This window comes from Schistocerca americana, chromosome 3, assembly GCF_021461395.2.
Source record: "Schistocerca americana isolate TAMUIC-IGC-003095 chromosome 3, iqSchAmer2.1, whole genome shotgun sequence".
Classification (NCBI taxonomy): Eukaryota; Metazoa; Arthropoda; class Insecta; order Orthoptera; family Acrididae; genus Schistocerca; species Schistocerca americana.
This window is the reverse complement of record NC_060121.1, coordinates 565,419,669-565,443,858: the sequence shown is the minus strand read 5'-3', so window position 1 is coordinate 565,443,858 and position 24,190 is coordinate 565,419,669. Positions and strand designations below refer to the sequence as shown.

The 24,190-nt window shown below is 46.0% G+C and overlaps 1 protein-coding gene across 1 annotated transcript in view; it reads left to right on the top strand.

Annotated features, from left to right (window-relative positions):
* LOC124606226 overlaps window positions 1–24,190 on the top strand; it is a gene marked incomplete at its 3' end in the record, with an annotated part of 132,651 nt that overhangs the window by 7,643 nt on the left and 100,818 nt on the right. Inside the window, exon 2 of the mRNA XM_047138202.1 lies at window positions 23,079–23,301. Coding sequence (XP_046994158.1) covers window positions 23,079–23,301 — 223 coding nt within the window. The remainder of the gene's footprint in view (window positions 1–23,078; window positions 23,302–24,190) is intronic.

Sequence of the window (24,190 nt, the reverse complement as noted above, 5' to 3'; positions counted from 1 at the left end):
ACTCTCCTTTGGATGGCTATAGCATCAGTCCTATACAATTTCAATGCAACTAGGAGAATACTGTGATTCACACAATCAAATGCTTCAGATAGATCCCAGAAAATACCAATCAGTGCCACTTTATTATTTAATGCTTATAAAATCTATTGAGTGAACATGCAAATGGCATTCTCAGTAGAGAACACTTCTGAAACCAAAACAGTAATTTTCTGAGGAAGTTATTGTTGCTAAGACGAAATACTGTTCTAGAATGCGTCACCTTTTCAAAAATTTTTGAAAATTATGTCAGCAGTGAAACAGGTCAACAGTTACTGACATTTCTCGTACCGCCTATCTTAAAGAGCCGTTTAACAACTGCATATTTCATTCTCTCTGGAAAAATGCCATTATTCAGTGATGCATTACATATTTAGTATAAGATGGGGCTTATTATATGGGAACAAAACTACTCGTAGATGAGTTTTCATTTTTGAGAGAAGGTATAATTTTCTTAATTTCAGAAGGAGAAGTTGGTGATACATATTTTCGAACTTTATGAGCGTTACTTTTTCAACATACTACTGTGATTTTTCTCTTGAACAGTTTGTCCCTGTGCTTTCTACTATACTTAATAAATGATTATTAAATATATATGCTACCTGTGTCTCATCACAGGACACAACACACAGCCCCGCGGCGTGTGGCCTCCCCTCTACTCCCAGCTGGGAAGAGCATAGCACTGTTAATGTTTTTGAAACTATCGGTAATCCGATATATCGATATTTAGAAAATCACTACCGGCTCTCGATACATCGAAGAAAAGAATCGGTATATCGATAGAAATATCGTCTGCACATTGGAAACATATTGCCAGTTTTAAAGCTGTATATTTAAGTAGTGATTCATTTATTCTTAGATATTCTGTAAATCAACAAGCAGCAGGCTGCCTATCCCCCTCACAGTAAGAATTGAAAGAAAACGATGCACGTTCACGCTTGGCGATAACCACTTTGCTAATAATGGTAACTGCATGTAAGTGCCACAATAAAAAGTGTCAGATGGGTCCGTCGTGCAATCGGTCACACGTAGTATTTGCTCCGAACACTTCATATCGAGTTCGCGGTTTTTTAAATTTCTGCCAGCGCCAGCGACCTAGCAGTTGTAGTGCCAAAATTGCGCGTTGAAGCTAAACGTTGCAGTTTCTGTCGGTAGCGCCGATTACGTCAACATTTCCTCTCACACGTCCCCGCCGGCCATAAAGACCAGTCTTGCCATTTAGATTTTTGTTCATCGTTTTCAGCAACTGTTTTTGAAGAACGCCGATGTGAAGAAACAGTCTTTTTCTTTTGTGCCAAATACACTTCCTTCAAAGAGAAGCTCAAAAAGTGGTAAGATTCATTCACACAGTGAAAGTAAAAATATGTTCCACTGCAGTTTCAACAGAATAACTTCAAATAATTACCGAAAATTGTGAAAAAATGTAATATAAAATAAAAATGAGGACACTCGATGTTACCATTTTGATAACGATATATTGATATTTTATCAATAGCTCTAGTCACGCACACCCAAAGCCCCTGCACTAAGTTCTTTCTTCCCGAGGCACTCACTGGTCTCACTGTCTCCCGTATCGCCATCGTGCTCGGCCTTTTAACTAGCCCCGACGAATTCGCACTAATAGTAGGAGCCCCGAAAATAGCGCTAGCGGAAGATATCGAATAAAGATAACTACAGACAATGAGGCAAAGGCAACTGCGCCACAGCTCATTTAGCAGGCTGTGCCATAAATTTCCTTTCTTAACAATTCGGCTCAGTGCTTCCCCATTAATTATTTGATCTACCCATGTAATCTTCGGCATTATTCTGCTGTACCACATTTGAAATGCTTCTATTCTCTTTTTATCTGAACCTTTTATTGCCCGCGTGTCGCCTCTGTACAAGGCTACACGTCACACAAACAATTTCAGGTAAGACTTCCTAACACAAGTTTATATTCGATATTAACAAAGTTCTGTCTTTTCTTTCAGAAACTCCTATCTTGCTATTGCCAGCCTGCATTTTATATGGTCTTTACTTCGGCCAACATTATTTGGCTGCCCAAATAGCAAAACGCACCGATTACTTTTACCGTCTCATTTGTAAAACCTAATTTCCTCAGCATCTCCCGATTCACTTCGCGTACGTTCCATTAAACCGTTTTACTTTTGTCCATGTTATAACCTATTTTTAAGACACTATGCATTCAGTTATACTGCTCTTTCAAGTCAGTTGCCGCCTCTGATAGAATTAGTGTCATCGAAAAACCATCAAGTTTTTATTTCTTCTCCCTGAACTTTAATTCCCTTTCTAAATTTCTCCTTAGCTTTCTTTGTTGCTTGCTCAATGTACATATCGAGTAACTTTGAATACGCTAAAACCCTGTCTCACTCTCTTCTCAACCAGCGCCCCCGTTCACGATCTCCAGTACTTACAGCTGCAGTCCGGTTTGTATACGAGTTGTACATAACTTTTCGCCATTTGTATTTCATCCCTGCTGCCTAAACGTACAAAAGGACCATTAGACTTATTAACCACGGATTTTGATGAGTCTTATGTTATAGAGGGACCTGTCCTGAGTACCAGGCTAGCAGCTTTTCATGTGACAGCTCTCTGTTTCCGATAAAATCGATGTTAGTTTCGTGCTTAATGTTTCAATCAAGCAAGGGTGGAGTAGCGGTTAGCGTTCACAGCTACCATGTTGGTGACACGGGTTCAAATCTCAAATGTTTATTTTTTCAATTTCATGTACAGAATATTATTAAATACGTAGTATATGATATGATTTCTTGATTCTTTTAGCTGCTGCAGAATCGTTGTGATGCATAATCTTAGCAAAATTTGGAACAACATTCTCGGAACGACATCTCTTCAGAAAGGCAAGAGTACTTAGCAAACGACATCTACGTTGGGGCAAATTTTCAAATTTCTTCATGCTGCGGTACATCTCCTCCTCGTAAAGGTGTATGATGTGATTCTTAAGTTTCTCCCGGCGTATTTGATGATCAAAATATCCACGGGTGTACTGCCGGTCTACAGTGTCCAACTGGCACAATATTTCGACGATCATACATGTCGCCATCATCAGGTGAACTAACGGACTGAGCTCCTGTGAACGTGACGGTACGGAGATCCGTATGCTATGGCTTATCAGGGGGAACTGACTTCGGTCGCTGCTGCTGCTGCTGCTGCTGCTGCTGCTGCTCACATCTGTTACTTTCCCCTCTTTGGGGAAGTGTGAGGGGGAGTTTGTAGCCTTTCGGCTTTTACTCCCCTGTGAACGTGTGTGTGTGATTTTTCTATAGTTTTTTGGTGTCTGTGACTTGTGATGTTTGTTGTGAGTGAGTCTGGTACTTGCCTGAGGTAGGCGAAAATATTGGTGTTATATGGGAAGGAACTGGATTAGGGATTGGGTATAGGGATTTTCTCTTCGACATAATCGTCGAAGATCGTCATAGGGCGCTTATGCTTATCGCGGGACATGTCATACCGACCTAGGGAGTGGATGAGCGCGTTTCCGCATCTGGAAGAACCCTCATAGAAGGCCCTTGCCAGATCCTGGAAACGCTCTCTCAGGAGTGGGATATCGGCTGCGGCGTGCAAGTCGTCTGTAGGGAATCCAAGAGGTAAGTGCAGTGCCCTTCTGAGGGCGCGGTTCTGCAGCCTCTGGAGTTTGTCCAGGTGCTGCTTTGCCGCGTATCCCCAGACAGGGCACGCATACTCCATTACTGGCCGGATCAGGGCCTGGTACACATTTACTGCTACTGGGCAGGGAAGGGAGCTGGTTGTGTTGAGGATAGGATATAGGATGAATATTCTGGCGCAGGCCTTCCTGTGGACCTCGTCTATGTGGGGTTTCCACGTAAGACGAGAGTCCAAGGTTACGCCAAGGTACTTGGCGGTTCTGCGCCAGGGGGGTTGGGTTCCATTTAGGTGAAGGTGGAGGGGGGGACGTTGAGGAGGATCGCGCCTTCCGAGCCTGCGGGTAATCAGCATTGCCTGCGTCTTCTCAGAGTTGATGGTGATGCGCCAGCGACGGGCCCAAGTTTCTGTGTCATCTAAAACCTTTTGTAGCCTACGGATGACCAGGTCCTTGTTCGCGTTTCTCGTGTAGAAGGCTGTATCGTCAGCGTACTGTGCGGTGTGCACCAGGGGGGCCGTTGGAGTGTCCGCAGTGTACAAACTGTACAATACGGGCCCCAGGACCGATCCCTGTGGCACCCCAGCACGAGTACGCCTTCTGGTGGAGGTGGCAGTTTCTACTTTGACGGAGAAAGTCCTATTCGTGAGATAGCCCTTGATCAGCTGAACTATGCTCCCGGGAAACCCTTGTGTGTACAACTTGTAGAGTAGCCCTCTATGCCATACTGAATCAAAGGCTTTGGCTACGTCTAGTAGCACTATCCAGCAGTAGCCTCTGTGGTTGAAGCCCTCTGTGGCTGCTTCAACCATTCTCATGACCTGTTGTGGGGCAGAGTGGTTCTGTCGGAAGCCAAATTGGAAATCCGGCAGAATTTGCTCTCTGGTAATATGTTCTTGTATGGGTCTTAGCAGGAGGCGCTCATAGATCTTGCTGAGAGTTGGCAAGAGGCTAATCGGCCTGTAGTGCTGCGGGAATAGAGGGTCTTTCCCTGGTTTGTGTATCGCGACCACTTCCGCATGTTTCCAGTAAGCTGGGAAAACACGGGATCGAGTAATCTCGTTGAGGACGTTCGCGAGGTGTGTGATCGCTGTGGGTGGGAGTTTTTTGACTAATTGGTTTGTGACACTGTCGTGCCCTGGCGCCTTTTTTGTAGGGAGGGACCTGATTACTCTTGCCACGTCCTCGAGGGCAAAAAGTATGGGTTCGTCCTCTGGGTCCTCCTCAGCATTGAGGAAGACGGCCAGTTGACGACTGACTACCTCTGCATGCTCTTCATCCTGGGGTTCTGCCGCTTGGAACTGCTTCTCGAAGGAGTCGGCGAGGGCGTTGGCCTTTCCAGCATGGCTGTAGACCAGTCCCCGCTCGCCGTGCAGTGGCGGCATCCTAGCGCGTCGTTTTGTAAACTGTTTTGTCGCTTGCCATAGTGTATGATGGTCTACTTTGAGAGCTGTGAGGCGGTTTTGCCATTGCTGGTTTCTGTGCTCATTGAGCGCTACCTTCAGTTCTCTCTGTAGACGATTGAGCAGCCTCCTGGTGGCCTGATTTCTGGTGATCTTCCACTCTTTTGCTACTCTGTTCTTATGTCGAATTTGAGCTAGCAAGTGTTCCGGGAGCTGTATTTGCCATCCCTTTGTGGAGGGGTGGCTTCTTCCGCTGCCTGCAAGATGCTGCCTGTTAGGTCTTGTAGCGCTTGTTCTACTGTTTCGGCAGTAGGTGGCGGAGCGCGAGCGATATCAGAGGCGACAGTTTCTTGGTATCGCTCCCAGTCTGTACGTTTGTACGACGTCTGGTACCGTGGGAGTGCTACCCATTCTCCCACATCGACCTCCAGAATCACTGGGTTGTGGTCGGAGGACATTCTGTTGATTGTCCTTGCGGCCACGAACCCTGCGATCCTCCTAGTGAGAGCTATATCTATCACGTCGGGCCTGCCTCCATTTTTTGGAAAATGTGTGGGCTCGACTGGACACCATGTTTCGAAGTGGTGGGTGCGCGCTAGTTGTTGCAGTTTGGCGCCTGCTCTGGAGGTTACTCTAGAATTCCAATCAGGATGTTTGGCATTGAAGTCTCCCCCTATTATGAGTTTGCCTTCAATTTGCCCTAGAGCAACTATGTCTCCCTCATCTATCTGGTCATGTGCGGGTCGGTAGACTGCAACAATTGTTAGGGGTCCAGTGGCAGTGGTTACTTCCACCACCACTGCTTCGATTTTGTTGGCAGCTGGTAAGAATACCTGGTGGTGGGGGATCCCTCTTTTTACATATATGGCCACTCCTCCACCTTGGGTTGGCCTGTCTTTACGGTAGCTAATGTAGTTGGGAACTGTCGCTTTTACTCCCGGTTTTAGGTGGGTTTCCCCCATCATGCATATGTCGATGGAGAACTCCTTCATGAGTTCTCGGAACTCGACCTCTTGATTAACAATGCCGTCTGCGTTAAAGACGCACATTGTCAGGCCTTGAATATTCGGTCGTCTATTCATTATGGGGTTTTGATACTACTGAGGAAGTCGCAGAGGGGAGCGACTGCTGGACTGTTGCCTGAAGGGCGACGAGGATCTGTGTGTTCTGCTTCTGGGCTTCCCTAAATTCCTTCATCATTTCCATGACGAGGTTCATGGTCTGCACCATTACGCCTGATCCATGGGGGGAGAGTGTGTGTGGGGTTCCCTGGGGCTTCCTCCATCATGGTGGACCTGGTCGTTGTTGCTGTGTGATTCCCGGTGTTGTTCTCGTGATAGTGTCTGGTGTTGTGATGATTGGGCTACGCTTTCATAGTTCCTCAGAGGAGAAACCACTTCCGCATAAGTCGCCCTCGGTGTGTCCGGCCTTGGTTTTACCCAGGCCTTGTCCATGTGTGTTGCCATGGTTTGTTTTCTTGTGTGTCTTGGTGGGTTTGTGGTGTTTTGTTTGTGTGTGTGTGTGTGGGGGGGGGGGGCGGCCTTTGCGCCCTTTGCCTGTTGTGTGTGTCGTTTGTGGACCTCACAACCTTGGTAACCCGCCGTGTGGTTTTTGCCACACAGCGCGCACCTTATTTGTGGGTCCGTGTGTAGAAGTGTGGATGTTCTTGTGTCGTGGGCCTCGGCGCACTTTCTGCACCTTACTGGCATGGTGCAGTAGGCGGCGATGTGGTTAAGGCCCTGACACCTGAAGCACTGCACCGTCTTGTTCTTACGGCGCAGCGGTTCAGTGGTGACAGGCACAGCCAGAACCATCTTTATCTCCCTTTTGTTCTGGGGGATGTCCGGGAGTGTGGCCTGGTATAGTGGCCACTTACTGTTTATGTTGCCCATCTGTTGGACCGCCTTGACGACGTACCCCTGGGCAGTCAAATCTGTTTTGATTGCCTGGGGGGACACTCGTCTTGGGAAGTCCCTTGTCACTATGTTTCTGTTCCTTGTTTTACTTGTGGGGAACGTGTAGTGTGGTATGTTTTTGTTTGTAAAAAGTGTTTTGACTGTTGTGTAGTTTTCAAGTGTGTGTAGTGAGATTTTGATCTTGTCTCCACCAGCAGGTTTTGCCTGGAAACTGCCTCCCCCGATTTCTGCCTTCAACAGCTCGAAGAGCTCTTCATAGCTTTGTGCAAACTCTGCTACAATCGGGGGGAGGTGGTGGGCGACTTGGTTCTGTGCTTGTGTTGTGTTTTCTGTTGCCTCTGGCTCATCAGCAACCGCCTGAAATCTGTTCGGGGTGGGTTCCACTCCCCGGGCCGGCGGAAGCTTCGGCTGGCGAAACGTTTTCTTCGCCAGCACGAAACCATCCGCATCCTGCCCGGTTACGCGGTTCCCTTCCAGTACCGGTGTTTCCTGGTCCCCTCCCAGTGCGACGACAGGTGCTGTCGGGGGCGCTGGCTCCTCAGAGGGTGTGGAAGCGGTTGGAGTGGGGGTGGTGGATTTCTTCTTCCCCTTGGAGTGCTTCTCCTTCCTGTCCTTTCTTACGCGCCGCTGGTTGGATGTGGTGGACTTGAGTGGGGGGGATTTAGGGTATTTGGAGCGGGTGGAAGACTGAGACGAGGGGGTGGGTTTGGGGAGGATTTTGGTCGGCAGACGGGGCTTCTGCTTGCCATTCTTCATGGACGTAAGATATTCGGGAAGTGTGCCGGTGGCTTGGGCAAGCAGGAGCGGAGATAGGACGAGGTTAGGAGGGGCAGGATTGCAAGTACTGACTGTATATTTCGATGTCGGTGTGTTGTGTATGACTGCATTGTTTGCTGTGTTTCTCGCCATGTCCGGAGCGGGAAGTGGGGCTGCTGCCAAGGGGGTGCCAGTTACAGCCATCGTTGACACCGTTAGGTGGCCCGGCTGCATTGCTGGCCCTACTTTCCTAGTGGACGCGGAGGTCTGATCGGCGGCGGCGGAAACCTTCTCTGCGGTTCCGCGGCCGGCTGCCAGGTCCTGGCCCACGTTTTCCCTAACCTTGGGGTGGGCAGAGCATGGCTCTGCGGCAGCTGGAGCGCTCGAAACGGCCGGAGACGCGGCCCGCGGCAACAACAAGACGCGCCTTTTGTCGACAGCGGAAGACCACTTCGACCCCAAGGCATCACCAGCACAAGACATTTCCGCAGCGGCGAAAAGCACGACAATGCTGCTCTAATTACTTCCTGAGGTTGCTTTGCCCTCAGATGATGCTGAGCGCCAAACTGTGTTTTAACAAAATCTCAGTTGGCCACTCCTGCGTCCTTGGTATGCGTAAGTTTCAAAGCTTTACGCACCCTCGAGACGTAACCCGCAAGCAGGACCCTATGGCTCGGTGTAGTATCGTATGCGCTCCTGCAGCTCCGCACGCGATCACTGCACAGTACGACTGTCACCGAGCGACTGCGGCCGATTTCAATACCCTCCGCCCGCGGCGCACTCCCTCCGCCCTCCGCGCCCCGCGCCACGGTCGCGCGGTGGAACAGATTGCGACGGCGTCTGAGATGACGTCAGTGTGATAGCTCTTTCCGCCGTGGTCGTCACAACTATACGTTTGCCCGATTTACTCTTGATTAACCCAATCGCTGGTTCCCAAGCCTTGCTAAGATTATAGTTACAGTCACGGTTTATGAGGTCGTCATTGGTGCGAATTTCGATGGCCTCTCTAACAACGCTGTCCCAGTATCTCGACGTCTGTACCAGAATCCTCGTGAGTTCATACTCCATAGCGTGATTTTCCGACAAACAATGTTCAGCGACCGCCGACTTGCTCGGATACAGTCGAGTGTGCCTCTGGTGTTCACGGCTTCGATCCTCGACGGTTCGCATCGTCTTGCCACATTGACACGGAATCTGGTACACGCCGGCCTTCCTCAGACCGAGGTCATGTTTGGCGCTCCCCACCAGTGCACGAGTTTTATTCGGAGGACAAAACACAGCTCCGACACAATGTTTCTTCAAAATGCGGGCGATTTTCCCCGAGAGTGGGCCTGTATATGGAATAAACGCAGTGCCTACCTCCTCCTCGTGATTTCATCCATCTCCACAGGTTGTGCTGTAGTGGTTGGGCGGAGAGCACGTTGAATTTTTTCGAAATACAGTTCTCAGATGTTCCAATTCCTGGGGTAGACTCTCTGCGTCAGAGACAGTGCACGGCCTATGTACTAGAGTTTTAAGTACCCCATTCCTCTGTGGAGGGTGGTGGCAGCTGTCTGCGTGCAAATACAGATCAGTGTGCGTTGTCTTCCGATACCCCCCCTGACCTAGGGTGCCGTCAGCCCTTCTCTTGACCAAGACGTCAAGGAAAGGTAATTTACCATCCGTTTCAGTCTCCATAGTGAATTTGGTGTTGGGGTGTATGGAGTTCAGATGTGTAAGGAAGTCAAGGAGTTTATCCATACCATGTGGCCAGATGACGAACGTGTCGTCTACGTAACGGAAAAAGCAAGTAGGTTTCCATTCGGATGACAACAGGGCTTCCTCCTCGAAGTTCTCCTTGTACAAATTCGCTACCACCGGTGGGAGTGGGCTATCCATGGCGACTCCCTCCGTTTGTTCGTAGTATTCTCCATTAAAAAGACGATGCGTACCGTCTAGGATCGAAGCCGTGAACACCAGAGACACACTCGACTGATGTATCCGAGCAAGTCGGCGGTCGCTGAACATTGTTTGTCGGAAAATCACGCTATGGAGTATGAACGCACGAGGATTCTGGTACAGACGTCGAGATACTGGGACAGCGTTGTTAGAGAGGCCATCGAAATTCGCACCAATGACGACCTCATAAACCGTGACTGTGGCTATAATCTTAGCAAGGCTTGGGAACCATCGATTGGGTTAATCAAGAGTAAATCTAGCAAACGTATAGTTGTGACGACCACGGCGGAAAGAGCCATCACACCGACGTCATCTCAGACACCGTCGCAATCTGTTCCACCGTGCGACCGTGGCGCGGGGCGCGGAGGGCGGAGGGAGTGCGCCGCGGGCGTAGGGTATTTAAATCGGCCGCCGCCGCGACCGAAGCCAGTTCCCCCTGATAAGCCATAGCGTACGAATCTCCGTACCGGCACGTTCACAGGAGCTCAGTCCGTTAGTTCACCTGATGATGGCGACATGTATGATCGTCGAAATATTGTGCCAGTTGGACACTGTAGACCGGCAGTACACCCGTGGATATTTTCATTATCAAATACGCCGGGAGAAACTTAAGAATCACATCATTCACCTTTACGGGGAGGAGATGTACCGCAGCATGAAGAAATTTGAAAAGTTACGCCACCGTAGATGTCGTTTGCTAAGTACTCTTGCCTTTCTAAAGAGATGTCGTTCCGAGAATGTTGTTCCAAATTTTGCTAAGGTTATGCATCACATCGTTTCTGCAGCAGCTAAGAGAATCAAGAAACGAGCCAGCCTCGCATTGGTACGAGAGAGAGTGCAATTCACCCGCCGGAGCCTTGAGTTTATCTCACAGGAATTATTCAAACTACATTTGCAACTGGCTAGTAATTTCACTTCTTTTTCATTGGATTGATGGTGTCACCTGCGTTGCAGCTGATTCCGCCCATAAGAAGGCAACGGGACGTTAAACAGCTAAGTTCTCACGTCTCCTTGACAAACCATCTCTGCAGGTTCCGTGCAAGACTGTCATCAATTTGAGTGGCATGATGTTGAGTGATGATGCGGTCTCGGTTTTGCAGAAAGGTCTCAACTTCGATCCCACCCCCAAGTTCACTCCGGTCGCAGAAATTGTTAGTGCTGTTGAACAGGTTGCAGCTCGACTTCCGCCCGAATCAGCTGAGGAAATACGTCGTGAAACTTGTCGTGCGTTGACCGAATCCAAGCCGATGAAGTCAAATATCACCAGTAAAGAGAGGGCGGCCATTCGTGATCTGAGGGAGCGCTCTGAAATTGTTGTCTTACCGGCTGACAAAGGCAATGCTTCAGTTGTTGTCTCCCATAAGGACTACACTGATAAGATGCAGAGCCTGCTAAATGACGATTCCTACCGGTAGATGAGCGTTGACCCTACAAAGAAGGTGGAGAACAAGACGAGGTCGCTTCTCAAGGACGCAGATTTACCGGAGGGTGACGCTAAGAAGTTGTTACCGTAAGGTCCGGTACCGCCAAGACTATATGGGCTCCCGAAGGTTCACAAAGAGGGGGTACCATTACGCCCCATTGTCAGCAACATCAGGGCACCCACATATTTGTTGGCCAAATACCTGACGGGAACATTAAGTCCTTATGTGGGTAAATGCCCTCATCACATCCGTAATTCCGTGGATTTTGTTAAACGCCTTGATAGCTTCAGGTTTGAGTCAGATATCATGGTGAGTTTTGACGTCGTTTCCTTGTTTACGAGGGTTCCCCTGTGAGAGTCACTAGAATTGATTAGTCAGAAGTTTGAGGAGAAGACCACTGAACTTTATAGGCATGTCTTGACCTCCACGTATTTTCTTTTTAACGGAGAATACTACGAACAAACGGAGGGAGTCGCCATGGGTAGGCCACTCCCACGGTGGTAGCGAATTTGTACATGGAGAACTTCGAGGAGGAAGCCCTGTCGTCATCCGAATGGAAACCTACTTGCTTTTTCCGTTACGTGGACGACACGTTCGTCATCTGGCCACATGGTATGGATAAACTCCTTGACTTCCTTACACATCTAAACTCCATACACCCCAACACCAAATTCACTATGGAGACTGAAACGGATGGTAAACTACCTATCCTTGACGTCTTGGTCAAGAGAAGGGCTGACGGCACCCTAGGTCAGGGGGTGTATCGGAAGACAACGCACACTGATCTGTATTTGCACGCAGACAGCTGCCACCACCCTCCACAGAGCAATGGGGTACTTAAAACTCTAGTACATAGGCCGTGCACTGTCTCTGACGGAGAGAGTCTACCCCAGGAATTGGAACATCTGAGAACTGTATTTCGAAAAAATTCAACGTGCTCTCCGCCCAACCACTACGGCACAACCTGTGGAGATGGATGAAATCACGAGGGAGGAGGTAGGCACTGCGTTTATTCCATATACAGGCCCACTCTCGGGGAAAATCGCCCGCATTTTGAAGAAACATCGTGTCGGAGCTGTGTTTTGTCCTCCGAATAAAACTCGTGCACTGGTGGGGAGCGCCAAAGATGACCTCGGTCTTAGGAAGGCCGGCGTGTACCAGATTCCGTGTCAATGTGGCAAGTCGTATATTGGTCAGACGATGCGTACCGTCAAGGATCGATGCCGTGAACGCCAGAGGCACACTCGACTGATGTATCCGAGCAAGTCGGCGGTCGCTGAACATTGTTTGTCGGAAAGTCACGCTATGGAGTATGAACGCACGAGGATTCTGGTACAGACATCGAGATACTGGGACAGCGTTGTTAGAGAGGCCATCGAAATTCGCACCAATGACGACCTCATGAACCGTGACTGTGGCTATAATCTTAGCAAGGCTTGGGAACCAGCGATTGGGTTAATCAAGAGTAAATCGAGCAAACGTATAGTTGTGACGACCACGGCGGACAGAGCTATCACACCGACGTCATCTCAGACGCCGTCGCAATCTGTTCCACCGCGCGACCGTGGCGCGGACGGCGGAGGGAGTGCGCCGCGGGCGGAGGGTATTTAAATCGGCCGCCGCCGCGACCGAACCCAGTTCCCTCTGAACAGCCATAGCGTACGGATCTCCGTACCGGCACGTTCACAGGAGCTCAGTCCGTCAGTTCACCTGATGATGGCGACATGTATGATCGCCGAAATATTGTGCCCGTTGGACACTGTAGACCAGCAGTACATCCGCGGATATTTTGAAATAGTATATGTCTTGCAGAATTATTCAAAAGTTGTCATTTTAGCGGCAGTAGTTGCGTTAATGAATCAACCACTGCAGCATACTTTTTCAAACGTGTTTCCCCTTTGTTACAGAATGGATTACAGAGTCTCATTACTTGCTACCATTTGCATCTCTTGCTGTACCAGAACAGAATTCTGGGTGATATTCGTTATACAAGCAACTAAAACACGAATTCGTTTGGCACCCATTCCCGATATCGTAGGACTGGAGGGCTAGATTCGAGGCTGGAATGGAATCAATGTAAAATTTCTTTAAATGGGTTTCAACAGTAAAAAATCAAGCTCTCCCGGACGTTCAGGACCCGTCGCCTGCTGTATGATGACAGGAAACACACGCCGTCTCGGTCCTGACAGAGCTCTGGATCTTGGCCGCCCCCTAGGAAGACCTCACGCAAGAGCGGGTGGTGAGACCTGAACCCAGGCCAAAGGTGCAACACGCTGCAGCAGCACCCCTGAAACTAAGGCCACAATCACTACCTTCGTCCTGGAAGTAAGTGAAAACTTATTTTTTTTCATGCCTTTTTAGCTCTAATGGGCGTGGCCCACACCGGAAGCTCAACTACAAAACCCTCCGATAAGTACAAATATCACAGCACAAGAAAGGGCGCTAGACCACTTCAATACTAGGGTAAGGTTGTAACCATCTAACACATAAAAGGCAGGCAAAACAGGCTCTAGCTTTAGAAACAATATTCTTGCACTTTGAACTTAATAGTGACCAAGCTCATGATTACTAAATTAACCTAACAGGGCTCAGGTTTAGCAAACAAGGCTTTTAAAACTTACTACACTAAACTTAATTCTGGCCAAGCTCCATGACCACTACATTCAAACAATAAATTACTGCTGCCCAGACGCTCTATACGCTCACAGGGCCTCAACGGCAACGCGATAGCTTAAGCTTAACGGAGCGCAGCAACGCAGGCGAGGCCGAACACTGGCCAGGCTGTAACCGTGCAGACGCTAAGGTGCTGCCCAAAGCAATGTTAAATAAGCCCGTACAACCGTACCCAGCTCAACAGTTGCGGTCAAGCACTCTTACATAAAATTTACCAACTGCGGCGGTGCAACATTTACTGTTCTACAGAAATGAAGCTCTCCACCGCAATACAGCCGCCACAAAGGACAACATACGGACTTTGTAATAAAAACCTAGGAGCCAGTTCAAAGGAACATTACGATAAAAGTCCCGAACATACAACATCCTGCACTGCCAGGACATTGTGACCACACAACACAGCACAGGGACATCTCAACTTTCCTGGAAAGTCTTACAGTTAATCCAGTTTTGAAATCTCTGCCTTATCGTCATATTATCTGAAATATTCGTGTCTCCAGGTCTCTCGCATGTATTCACCCCTCTTACACGATTCTTCCAAGAAGTATTATCAGGGATTAAACAGTACTCTGTGCAAAATTGTACCAGGGGAAACCTCTTTCCTTTCTTTCCCCCAGTCCAAATTTCCTTACCTTTTTTCCTTCTCTTCCTTTTCCTATTATCGAGTTCCAAACCCCTATCACAGTTTAAATGTTCCTCTCTCTTAAGCATCTGAATAATTTTTTATTATTCCCTTCATCAGAATAATTTCATTTTATTCTCTTCGCCGGCTAGTTGACATATACAGTTGTTCTGCTGTAGTGAGTTTTTGGCTTCATGTCTATCTTCGCTATGATAATGCGAAGTCTTGTTCTTCCTGCCACCTCCCATCACTAATTTCCACTATATCTAACGTTGACCTGTACATTTAACCTCCTAAAATCTCTAATCTCCCCGCATGATTAAGAGATCAACCACTCCATGCTCTGACCCGTAGAATGCTAGTTTACTTTTTCCTGATGACGATATCCTGAATATTCCCTGTCCGGAGATCCGATTGGGGACCTATTTTGGTTCAAATGGCTCTGAGCACTATGGGACTTAACTTCTGAGGTCATCAGTCCCCTAGAACTTAGAACTACTTAAACTTAAGTACATCACACACATCCATGCCCGAGGCAGGATTCGAACCTGCGACCGTAGCGGTCGCGCGGTTCCAGACTGTAGCGCGGACCTCTTTTGTCTCTGAAATAGTTTACCCAAAACGATGCAGTCATCATCGAACCACAGAGAAGTGCTACCTGTTCTTGGGAAAAATAAAGGCTGTAGCTCCACCTTTATCAGCTGTTTGCACTATCAGCACAGCAACGCCATATTGACTAAAATTACAAGCCAAATCAATCATCCAGGCTTTTGCCCCTGTTACTACTGAATAGGCCGCTGCCTCACTTCAGGCCACAGATACACTATGTGATCAAAAGTATCCGGACACCTGGCTGAAAATGGCTTACAAGTTCGTGGCGCCCTTCATCGGCTGGAATTCAGTCTGGTGTTGCCCCATCCCTTGAAGACAGCTTCCACTCTCGCAGGCATACGATCAATAAGTTGCTGGAAGGTTTCTTGGGGAATGGCAGCCCATTCTTCATGGAGTTCTGCACGGAGGAGAGGTAGCAGTGTCGGTCGGTGAGGCCTGTCAGGAAGTCGGCGTTCCAAAACATCACAAAGGTGTTCTATAGGATTCCGGTCAGGACTCTGTGCAGGCCAGTCCATTAGGGGGAAGTCATTGTCATGTAACCACTCCGCCACACGCTTGCGTTATGAACAGGCGCTCGATCGTGTTGAAAGATAACCACCATCCCCGAATTCCTCTTCAACAGTGGGAAGCAAGAAGGTGCTTAAAACATCGATGTAGGCCTGTGCTGTGATAGTATCAAGTAAAATAACAAGGGATGCAAGCCCCCCACCATGAAAAGCAAGACCATACCATAACACCACCTCCTCCGAATTTTATTGTTGGAATTACTCACGCTGGCAAATGACGCTCCCGGGCTTCCCCCTTACCCACACCCTGCCATCGGATCGCCACATTGTGTACCGTGATTCGCCACTCCACCCAACGTTTTTCCGCTGTTCGGTCGTCCAATGTTTACGCTCCTTACATCAAGCGAGGCGTCGTTTGGCCTTTACTGGCGTGACGTGTGGCTTTGAGCAGCCGCTCGACCATGATATCCAAGTTTTCTCACCTCCCGCCCAACAGTCATAGTACTTGCAGTGTATCCTGATGTAGTTTGGAATTCCTGTGTGATGGTCTGGATAGATGTCTGCCTATTAGACATTACGACCCTCTTCAGCTGTCGGCGGTCTCTGTTAGTCAACAGACAAGGTCGGCCTGTACACTTTTGTACTGTACGTGGCTAGTAGAAATTCTTGGGTAACAGAAGAAATATTGAATTTAATTGATGAAAGGAGAAAATATAAAAAAGCAGTAAAAGACGCAGGCAAAAAGGAACACAAACGTTTCAAAAATGAGATCGACAGCAAGTGTAAAATGGCTAAGCAGGGATGGCTAGAGGACAGATGTAAGGATGTGGCTTATCTCACTAGGGGTAAGATAGATACTGCCTACAGGAAAATTAAAGAGACCTTTGGAGAAAAGACAGCCACTTGTATGAATATCAAGAGCGCAGGTGGAATCCCAATTCTAAGCAAAGAAGGGAGAGCAAAAAGGTGGAAGGAGTATATAGAGGGTCTATACAGCGGCGATGTACTTGAGGACAATATTATGGAAATGGAAGAGAATGTAGATGAAGATGAAATGGGAGATACTATACTGCGTGAAGAGTTAGACAGAGCACTCAAAGACCTGAGTCGAAACAAGGCCCCGGGAGTAGACAACATTCCATTTGAACTACTGACAGCCTTGGGAGAGCCAGTCCTGACAAAACTCTACCATCTGGTGAGCAAGATGTATGAGACAGATGAAATACCCTCAGACTTCAAGAAGAATATAATAATTCCAATCCCAACAAAAGGAGGTGTTCATAAATGTGAAAATTACCGAACTATCAGTTTCATAAGTCACAGCTGCAAAATACTAACGCGAATTCTTTACAGACGAATGGAAAAACTGGTAGAAGCCGACCTCAGGGAAAATCAGTTTGGATTCCGTCGAAATATTGGAACACGTGAGGTAATACTGACCTTACGCCTTATCTTAGAAAATAGATTAAGGAAAGTCAAAACTACATTTCTAGCATTTGTAGACTTAGAGAAAGCTTTTGACAATGTTGACTGGAATACTCTCTTTCAAATCCTGAAGGCGGCAGGGGTAAAATGCAGGGAGCGAAAGGCTATTTACAATTTGTACAGAAACCAGATGGCAGTTATAAGGGTCGAGGGGCATAAAAGAGAAGCAGTGGTTGGGAAGGGAGTGAGATAGGGTTGTAGCCTCTCCCCGATGTTATTCAATCTGTATATTGAACAAGCAGTAAAGGAAACAAAAGAAAAATTCGGAGTAGGTATTAAAATCCATGGAGAAGAAATAAAAACTTTGAGGTTCGTCGATGACATTGTAATTCTGTCAGAGACAGCAAAGGACTTGGAAGAGCAGTTGAACGGAATGGACAGGGTCTGGAAAGGAGGATATAAGATGAACATCAACAAAAGCAAAACGAGGATCATGGAATGTAGTCGAAGTAAGTCGGGTGATGCTGAGGGAATTATATTAGGAAATGAGACACTTAAAGTAGTAAAGGAGTTTTGCTGTTTGGGGCGCAAATTAACTGATGATGGTCGAAGTAGAGAAGATATAAAATGTAGACTGGCAATGGCAAGGAAAGCGTTTCTGAAGAAGAGAAATTTGTTAACATCGGGTATAGATTTAAGTGTCAGGAAGTCGTTTCTGAAAGTGTTTGTATGGAGTGTAGCCATGTATGGAAGTGAAACATGGACGATAAATAGTATGGACAAAAAGAGAATAGAAGCTTTCGAAATGTGGTGCTACAGAAGAATGCTGAAAATTAGATGGGTGGATCACATAACTAATGAGGAGGTATTGAATAGAATTAGGGAGAAGAGGTGTTTGTGGCACAACTTGACAAGAAGAAGGGACCGGTTGGTAGGACATGTTCTGAGGCATCAAGGGATCACAAATTTAGCATTAGAGGGCAGCGTGGAGGCTAAAAATCGTATAGGGAGACCGAGAGATGAATACCCTAAGCAGATTCAGAAGGATGTAGGTACTGGGAGATGAAGAAGCATGCACAGGATAGGGTAGCATGGAGACCTGCATCAAACCAGTCTCAGGACTGAAGACCAGAACAACAACAGGGATTTTTAGGAGTGTGGAAATCTCGCGTACAGGCGTATGACACAAGTGACACCGAATCACCTGACCACGTTCGAAATCCTGAGTTCCGTGGAGCACCCCATTCTGCTCTCTCAAGATGAGGTCGCTGGTATGGAGTACCTGGCAGTAGGTGGTAGCACGATGTACCTAATATGAAAAACATATGTTTTTGGGGGTGTCCTGATACTTTTGAACATATAGTGTACCATCCAATTGTGGTTGCACCTACAGTATGACTACCTACCTATATCACTGAACACCTCTGTGAGGTCAGTGGATCGTGGGGCATTATTTATTACAGCATTTCAAATGATAGGCAAATATAAATTTTAGCAAACACGTAAGACAACTCCAGTTTTGCTTTGTAAAGATATTTCGCTGCCTCAGTCTGCTACAGCGTGCTTGGTTAAGTGCATTCTCTGTTGTGAACAAAGCCGTATATACGTCAGCATCTATTTCTGTTCAGAATGCGTACGTGTGCATAGTTTTCAATAACCACATTGTCTCTTTAGAGTTGCAAATGGAACAGGTTTTTCTTCAGTCGCTTCTTCTTTTCCTTCTTACACTTCTTCTACTTTGCTATTGTCTTCGTTCATATCGCATGAAACAGACAAAATTTCATGGTCAGTCAGGCTACCACAGACTTACACATGATCGTCAAAATGTACGAAATCCTCAATTTCCATTCTTTCTACCAAATCAGGAAGGAGTTTCCAGGTATTTCATACACCCGAGTCCATTTCTCCACTCATGTGTTGTTGATGATAATGCTGTGGCTACTTGCTGAATCGGCATTCTTGAAACTGATGAAGGAAATCGCCACGATAATGCTTTATCACCCGTGACTACTGCTGCGAAATTGTTGTTTGAGCCTCGGAGCACCTTTAATGCTATACAACACCATCGTCACATCGGCCTTTGAGGTACAACTGGAAATCGAGATTGCTCCCTGATCAGATGGCTGTAATTTCCGAGTTGGGTTTACAGGGGAAAAAACGAAGTTTGACATCATCCAAAGATAGTGGGTTATTGTGAACTGCGGAATTTTCTAGTAATAGCAGGATTTTTTTGCGTCTGGTTTGTCTCCTAGTTTCTCTGCCCAGGCTCAACACCTAGTCATTGATGAATTCTGTTGTCATCAACGCCTTTTTGTTGGAGCCACAGGAAATGATCTGATATCCCTGAAACAACTAACATTAGCAGCTCTTGCTGTCATAAGAGGTTTCAGTTTCTGACTCCAGTGCATGTTTATTGGAAGCATTAGCGTTGTTCCTTTTTCCTTACGTTTCCCCCTTTAAATATTTCGTGCTCAAATCCGAAAGGTAGGGAGACACTTGAAAAAAGACTCTTTTCATGAGTAATAGACGTGTTACCAGGGGCTTCCCAGTTCAATTTTCTATGCCAAACAATCTTTGAGATCACTGCTCGCACTATCTCCGTAAGTCTTCCTGGAAACTATGTTATGTCTTTTTTTTCAGTTTTCAGTTTTCTGTATTTTGAAGAATAATTTAAACACCACAACTTGTTTTGCATGTATTGAATCTTTATTTTCTTAAGCTACCAACCAGCTTCCAAACAAATACAAAAATAGTTTCCTCAGACTGAGATTTCCACTTTTTTAAATCTGTATCTTTGATACGATTAAACCAACTGGCTTCCTAATTCATACCTTCCGTAGCCTAATTCGTATTTAGGATACGATAATAAATCCATTGAATAATGAAGCAAAACATCACAATATCAAATTACGAACTATAAACACAATCTTATTTCCATAGCTACACATACTGAAATTACACATAGGAAACAAAATATAAATGCTTAACAAATTAAATCGCTTAAAATGGAACATCGAAAATCTGTTGATTTGAACACAGATATCACAGAAATATTTCTTAATTTTACTTTACACACCAATGCAAAGGTCATGTACCCAATCTTTTCATACGCTGAATCATGTCTTCTTCTCGAGATTCCTTACACAGTTGAGATTGCTGATTCACTCTGCCCTTTACTTTCTTATTCTTAAAGTTTTCATTTATCTGTCTTTTTTATAAGTTTGTGAACAGTTTTTTTTAAAATTCTGTTTGCCTTTTCTTTGGCTTCTATTTCCTTTCTGTAAGGACTTGATGTTAATTCCATTTTTGGTTTAAGCCGTTACGTATTTCTTATCTATAACTGTTGTTATATATGGGATGGAGATAAAACGTTCAAGTAACACGTTATTTGTTGGCTGTTAATTTCGGTAACTGTTGCAATATCGTTTTCGGGTCCACATTCTTGAGACATTGCAGAAGATACAGACTGATCATTGAGCGGTGTTGCAATGTTCGGCGGCCTTACAGATTTTCACATTGTTGCTTCAGTTCCATCAGCCGATTCTTGGTCTGACTGATCAACAATACGTACAGTATCTAAAAAGTCCTCTTGTTTGACGACGTTTCTATCACATAGCCACAAGCCATTTGCCTTAAAAACGTTTAGTGCTATGTCCGTACAAACTGACCTGACATGTGCATTATCGCCTACGTTAGCTCGTTTTATGACACTGCTAGGACGAGAATGTAGCTTCATTCATTGTTGCTGTTTGTTTTTTAGTGTTTTAAAGAACTATCTGTCCAATGACTGTAGACAATGAGTTGTGTGAGCAGGAAATGACTGCATGATAATATCATTCTCACGAACCAGCTGAATTCCCTCTAAATGATGGATATGTGTGTTGTATCCACCCACTAAAAACAAATTTTTTTCTGGTCCTTTTTTCCGAATTTTGCGCACTTTATGAAATGTTCTAGCCATCCCACCTACAGTTCTGATGTTCTCCATCCATTATTCAAGCATCCAGATGCTGTGTTTGATGGATGATGATAATCATGATGATTTGATTTCTGGGGCCCTCAACGGCGTGGTTATCAGTGCCTGTACAAATTCCCAATCTTTTCACTTTACAGTTTCGCCAGTTCCCTGAATGATGATGAAATGATGAGGAAGCCGCGCGGAGTGGCCGTGCGGTTTGAGGCACCATGTCACGGATTGCTCGGTCCCTCCCGCAGGAGGTTCGAGTCCTCCCTCGGGCATGGGGGTGTGTGTCGTTCTTAGCATAAGTTAGTTTAAGTAGTGTGTAAGTCTAGAGACCGATGACCTCTGCAATTTGGTCCCATAGGAATTCGCACACATCTGAACATTTTTGATGAGGACAATACAAACACCCGGTGTCCGAATGGAGAAAATCCCCTGTGTGTCATGGAGCTGCCCTTTTTAAGACGTCATTCATTCTGCTGTGCTTAAATATTAAAATCGGAGGTATGAATTCACATGCTGCATTAATTGCACATACACATGTCGTAAGACCCTTTCCTCCACTTGTGATTGCACCCACGTGGTGTTTACCTTTTCGAGCGATTACTTTAGATGGTTTGTGAATTGTGGATAATGCGGTTTCACCTAAGTTATATTTATTTGATTGGCAGTAAACATGTTAATATTTTCTCAAATTTTGTCAAACAGCTCATTAACATGCTCTTTGTTAGACCCCTTCCTTCATGTCATCAATATTACCTCGGGAAATGGCAAGGGCAACGTGGGATTATCCTTTATAAACCTGTTCTTTATTGAAGGGATGCAGGTTAGTAGGCAAGTTAACTTAATTCGGTAATAGTTATTCTGAAGAAACTGAATTCTAAATTAATTATATGCTGTGCTGTTTCATCTCCCATGTCTTCTGTCAAATCATGTTTTTCGAAATTCTGATGTTCTATCTAAACTCTTCAAACAATGACGTCATGTAGACTTTGGTACATTATATCTTCTACATGCTTCATTACATCCAATTTCACCATTCTGATGTTTCAGTAAACCCCCTTCCATATCCACATGTTTCCATTTGTTATAAACTTTCTTCATTGTATTGATCAGCTGAAACGAACAATTTTTAGTTGGTATATAATTTTTGGTATGTAATTTCCGTCAAGGCCTAAATCTTACCAGTAAAATTTGTTGAGTGTTGAATAGCCTTCGGCTTCCAATTATAGAGTATTTGGAGGTGATTTATCTCTCAATAAATCGAATACAGCAAGACACATGGGAATTCTTCGATTTATTTAAGGGATCAGATTTCTAGTTCGATTTATCGAGGTTATTAGCAAGAGCCACTGAATTTTAAAATCTTGGAAAACATTCTGCTTCCTGTTCCATCAGCTCTTTCTTTCCTGGTGTTCAAGTCGTCTATTAACTTAATACCACTACAACCAAAGATTTAGAAATGTGTGGATTTTCATTCGCTGTTGTCAGTTTCTGTGTTTATACTGGGTTGCTATAATTGAGTGCAGATACTTATAGAGGTTCAGTGTGGGCTGTAATTATCTACAACCACTGCTCCTCGCTGCACCGCGCACCCTCTCCACGCACAGTGGTGCGAAGATCTGACCGAAGGTTTTACAGCAGCGTACTTGAGAAAGGACGTTATATACAAGAGCTAGGTGAAAATTCTCAGGCTGACGAGATTGTATTCGTAGCTATTGGTAGATATCCTAATGCATTAATTCCAATTTTGTCTACCAGGTGCAAATCTGGCGCTGTGAATGCAAGAAAGATGTATAGAGGCTTCCGTATGTAATGAATTAGGAACAGGATGTGGTCAGGAAAGGTCAACAAGTGAGACTATTAACTGCTGCTTACACTTCGTGTTCAATATGAGCACCAGAGATGCTAGTGAAGTGCTCTACAGCCCCAGACTTGCACCTGGTGGCCAAAATTGGAACTAATGTTTTTTTCCAGTGCAAAACGGTTCCACATTAACACATTAGAATGTCTACCACTATCATACGATAAATACAGCCGACACTTGAACTCCGTGAGTAGCTGCATTTCAATTGTAACCACACGGTATCACAAATAAATTAAGAACGCGCACTACTCAGCACCTGCCACGTGAGCAGCCCTAGATCCTCCGACAGCCGGAATGAAGGTCTGCGCCTGTCGTTGCAGGCTACTGCTGCTGCTCCTGGTGGCGTCGTGCGCAGGCGGCTGCGGGCTGTGGCGGCGAGGGCGCAGCTGCTGTTGCGGCTGCGCGCCGCAGGACGACGACGCGGCGGGCAGCGACGCGGGCGCCCCTAGCGGCTCCCTGCGTAGCTCGGCCGGCTCCTGCTGCCCCCCACCACACTACAGCCGCTGCTCCTCTCTGCACCGCGCGCCACCTCCGTACACTGAGGTGCGTAGCTCTCACAGAAGGTTATACAGCAGAGTACATTTGTATGAGACAGCGAGGTGAAAGTTTTCTGGCTGACAAGATTGTATTCGTAGCTATTAACCCTAGGACGCCTAAGGAGTGGGGGGAGGGGGGAGGTTCGCTGAACCCACATTTTTTTTATGTCCCCTGCTTTTGCCCAAGTAACTTTCATACTACATATTCCCTTTGAGTTATTGTTTGTTGGCTATTTTATGAAACGTTAGTGTCAATATATTTTATAGAAAATTCCTGCTTTGAAAGAAAAAATAAATAAACTTATTATGGGTCCAATAACCCCCTCCCCCCCCCATTAGGCTTCCATGCTATAGAAAATTTCCCTTAGTAGGATTTCGTATTTCTCATCTCTACAACAATGCAAGTTAGTTTATTGTTGGTTGGTATTCTTGATATTCACAACAATCGGTTTACTTTCAGAGGAAGTGATTGTTGATGTCAGTCAGCTGTTATTTATCTTGTAAACTTGCAGTGAGTTAGTGCAGTTCCCAACACTTATGCCTCCAGTATCTTTGGTGTCCTACACAGCAAAAACGAAACCAAGTAAAAACTTACTGATGTTGTCAACAATGCACCAAGATAAAGGCACTGTTGGAGGAGAGAAGAATAAAACCGAGATAAATGCATATTATAATTCCACTAAAGGTTGAATTGATACCATTGATCAAATGGCACGTATGTACAAGTGCAAGAGGGGAACAAAGAGATGGCCTCTATCTGTATTTTACTCTCTCATCGACTTTTGTGCTATCAATGCAACCACCATATTCATCCTGCAACATCCAAGATGGAATGAAAAGAAACACAACAAACGTAAACTGGGATGGAACTAGTGAAATTGCAGGTAGACGAAAGA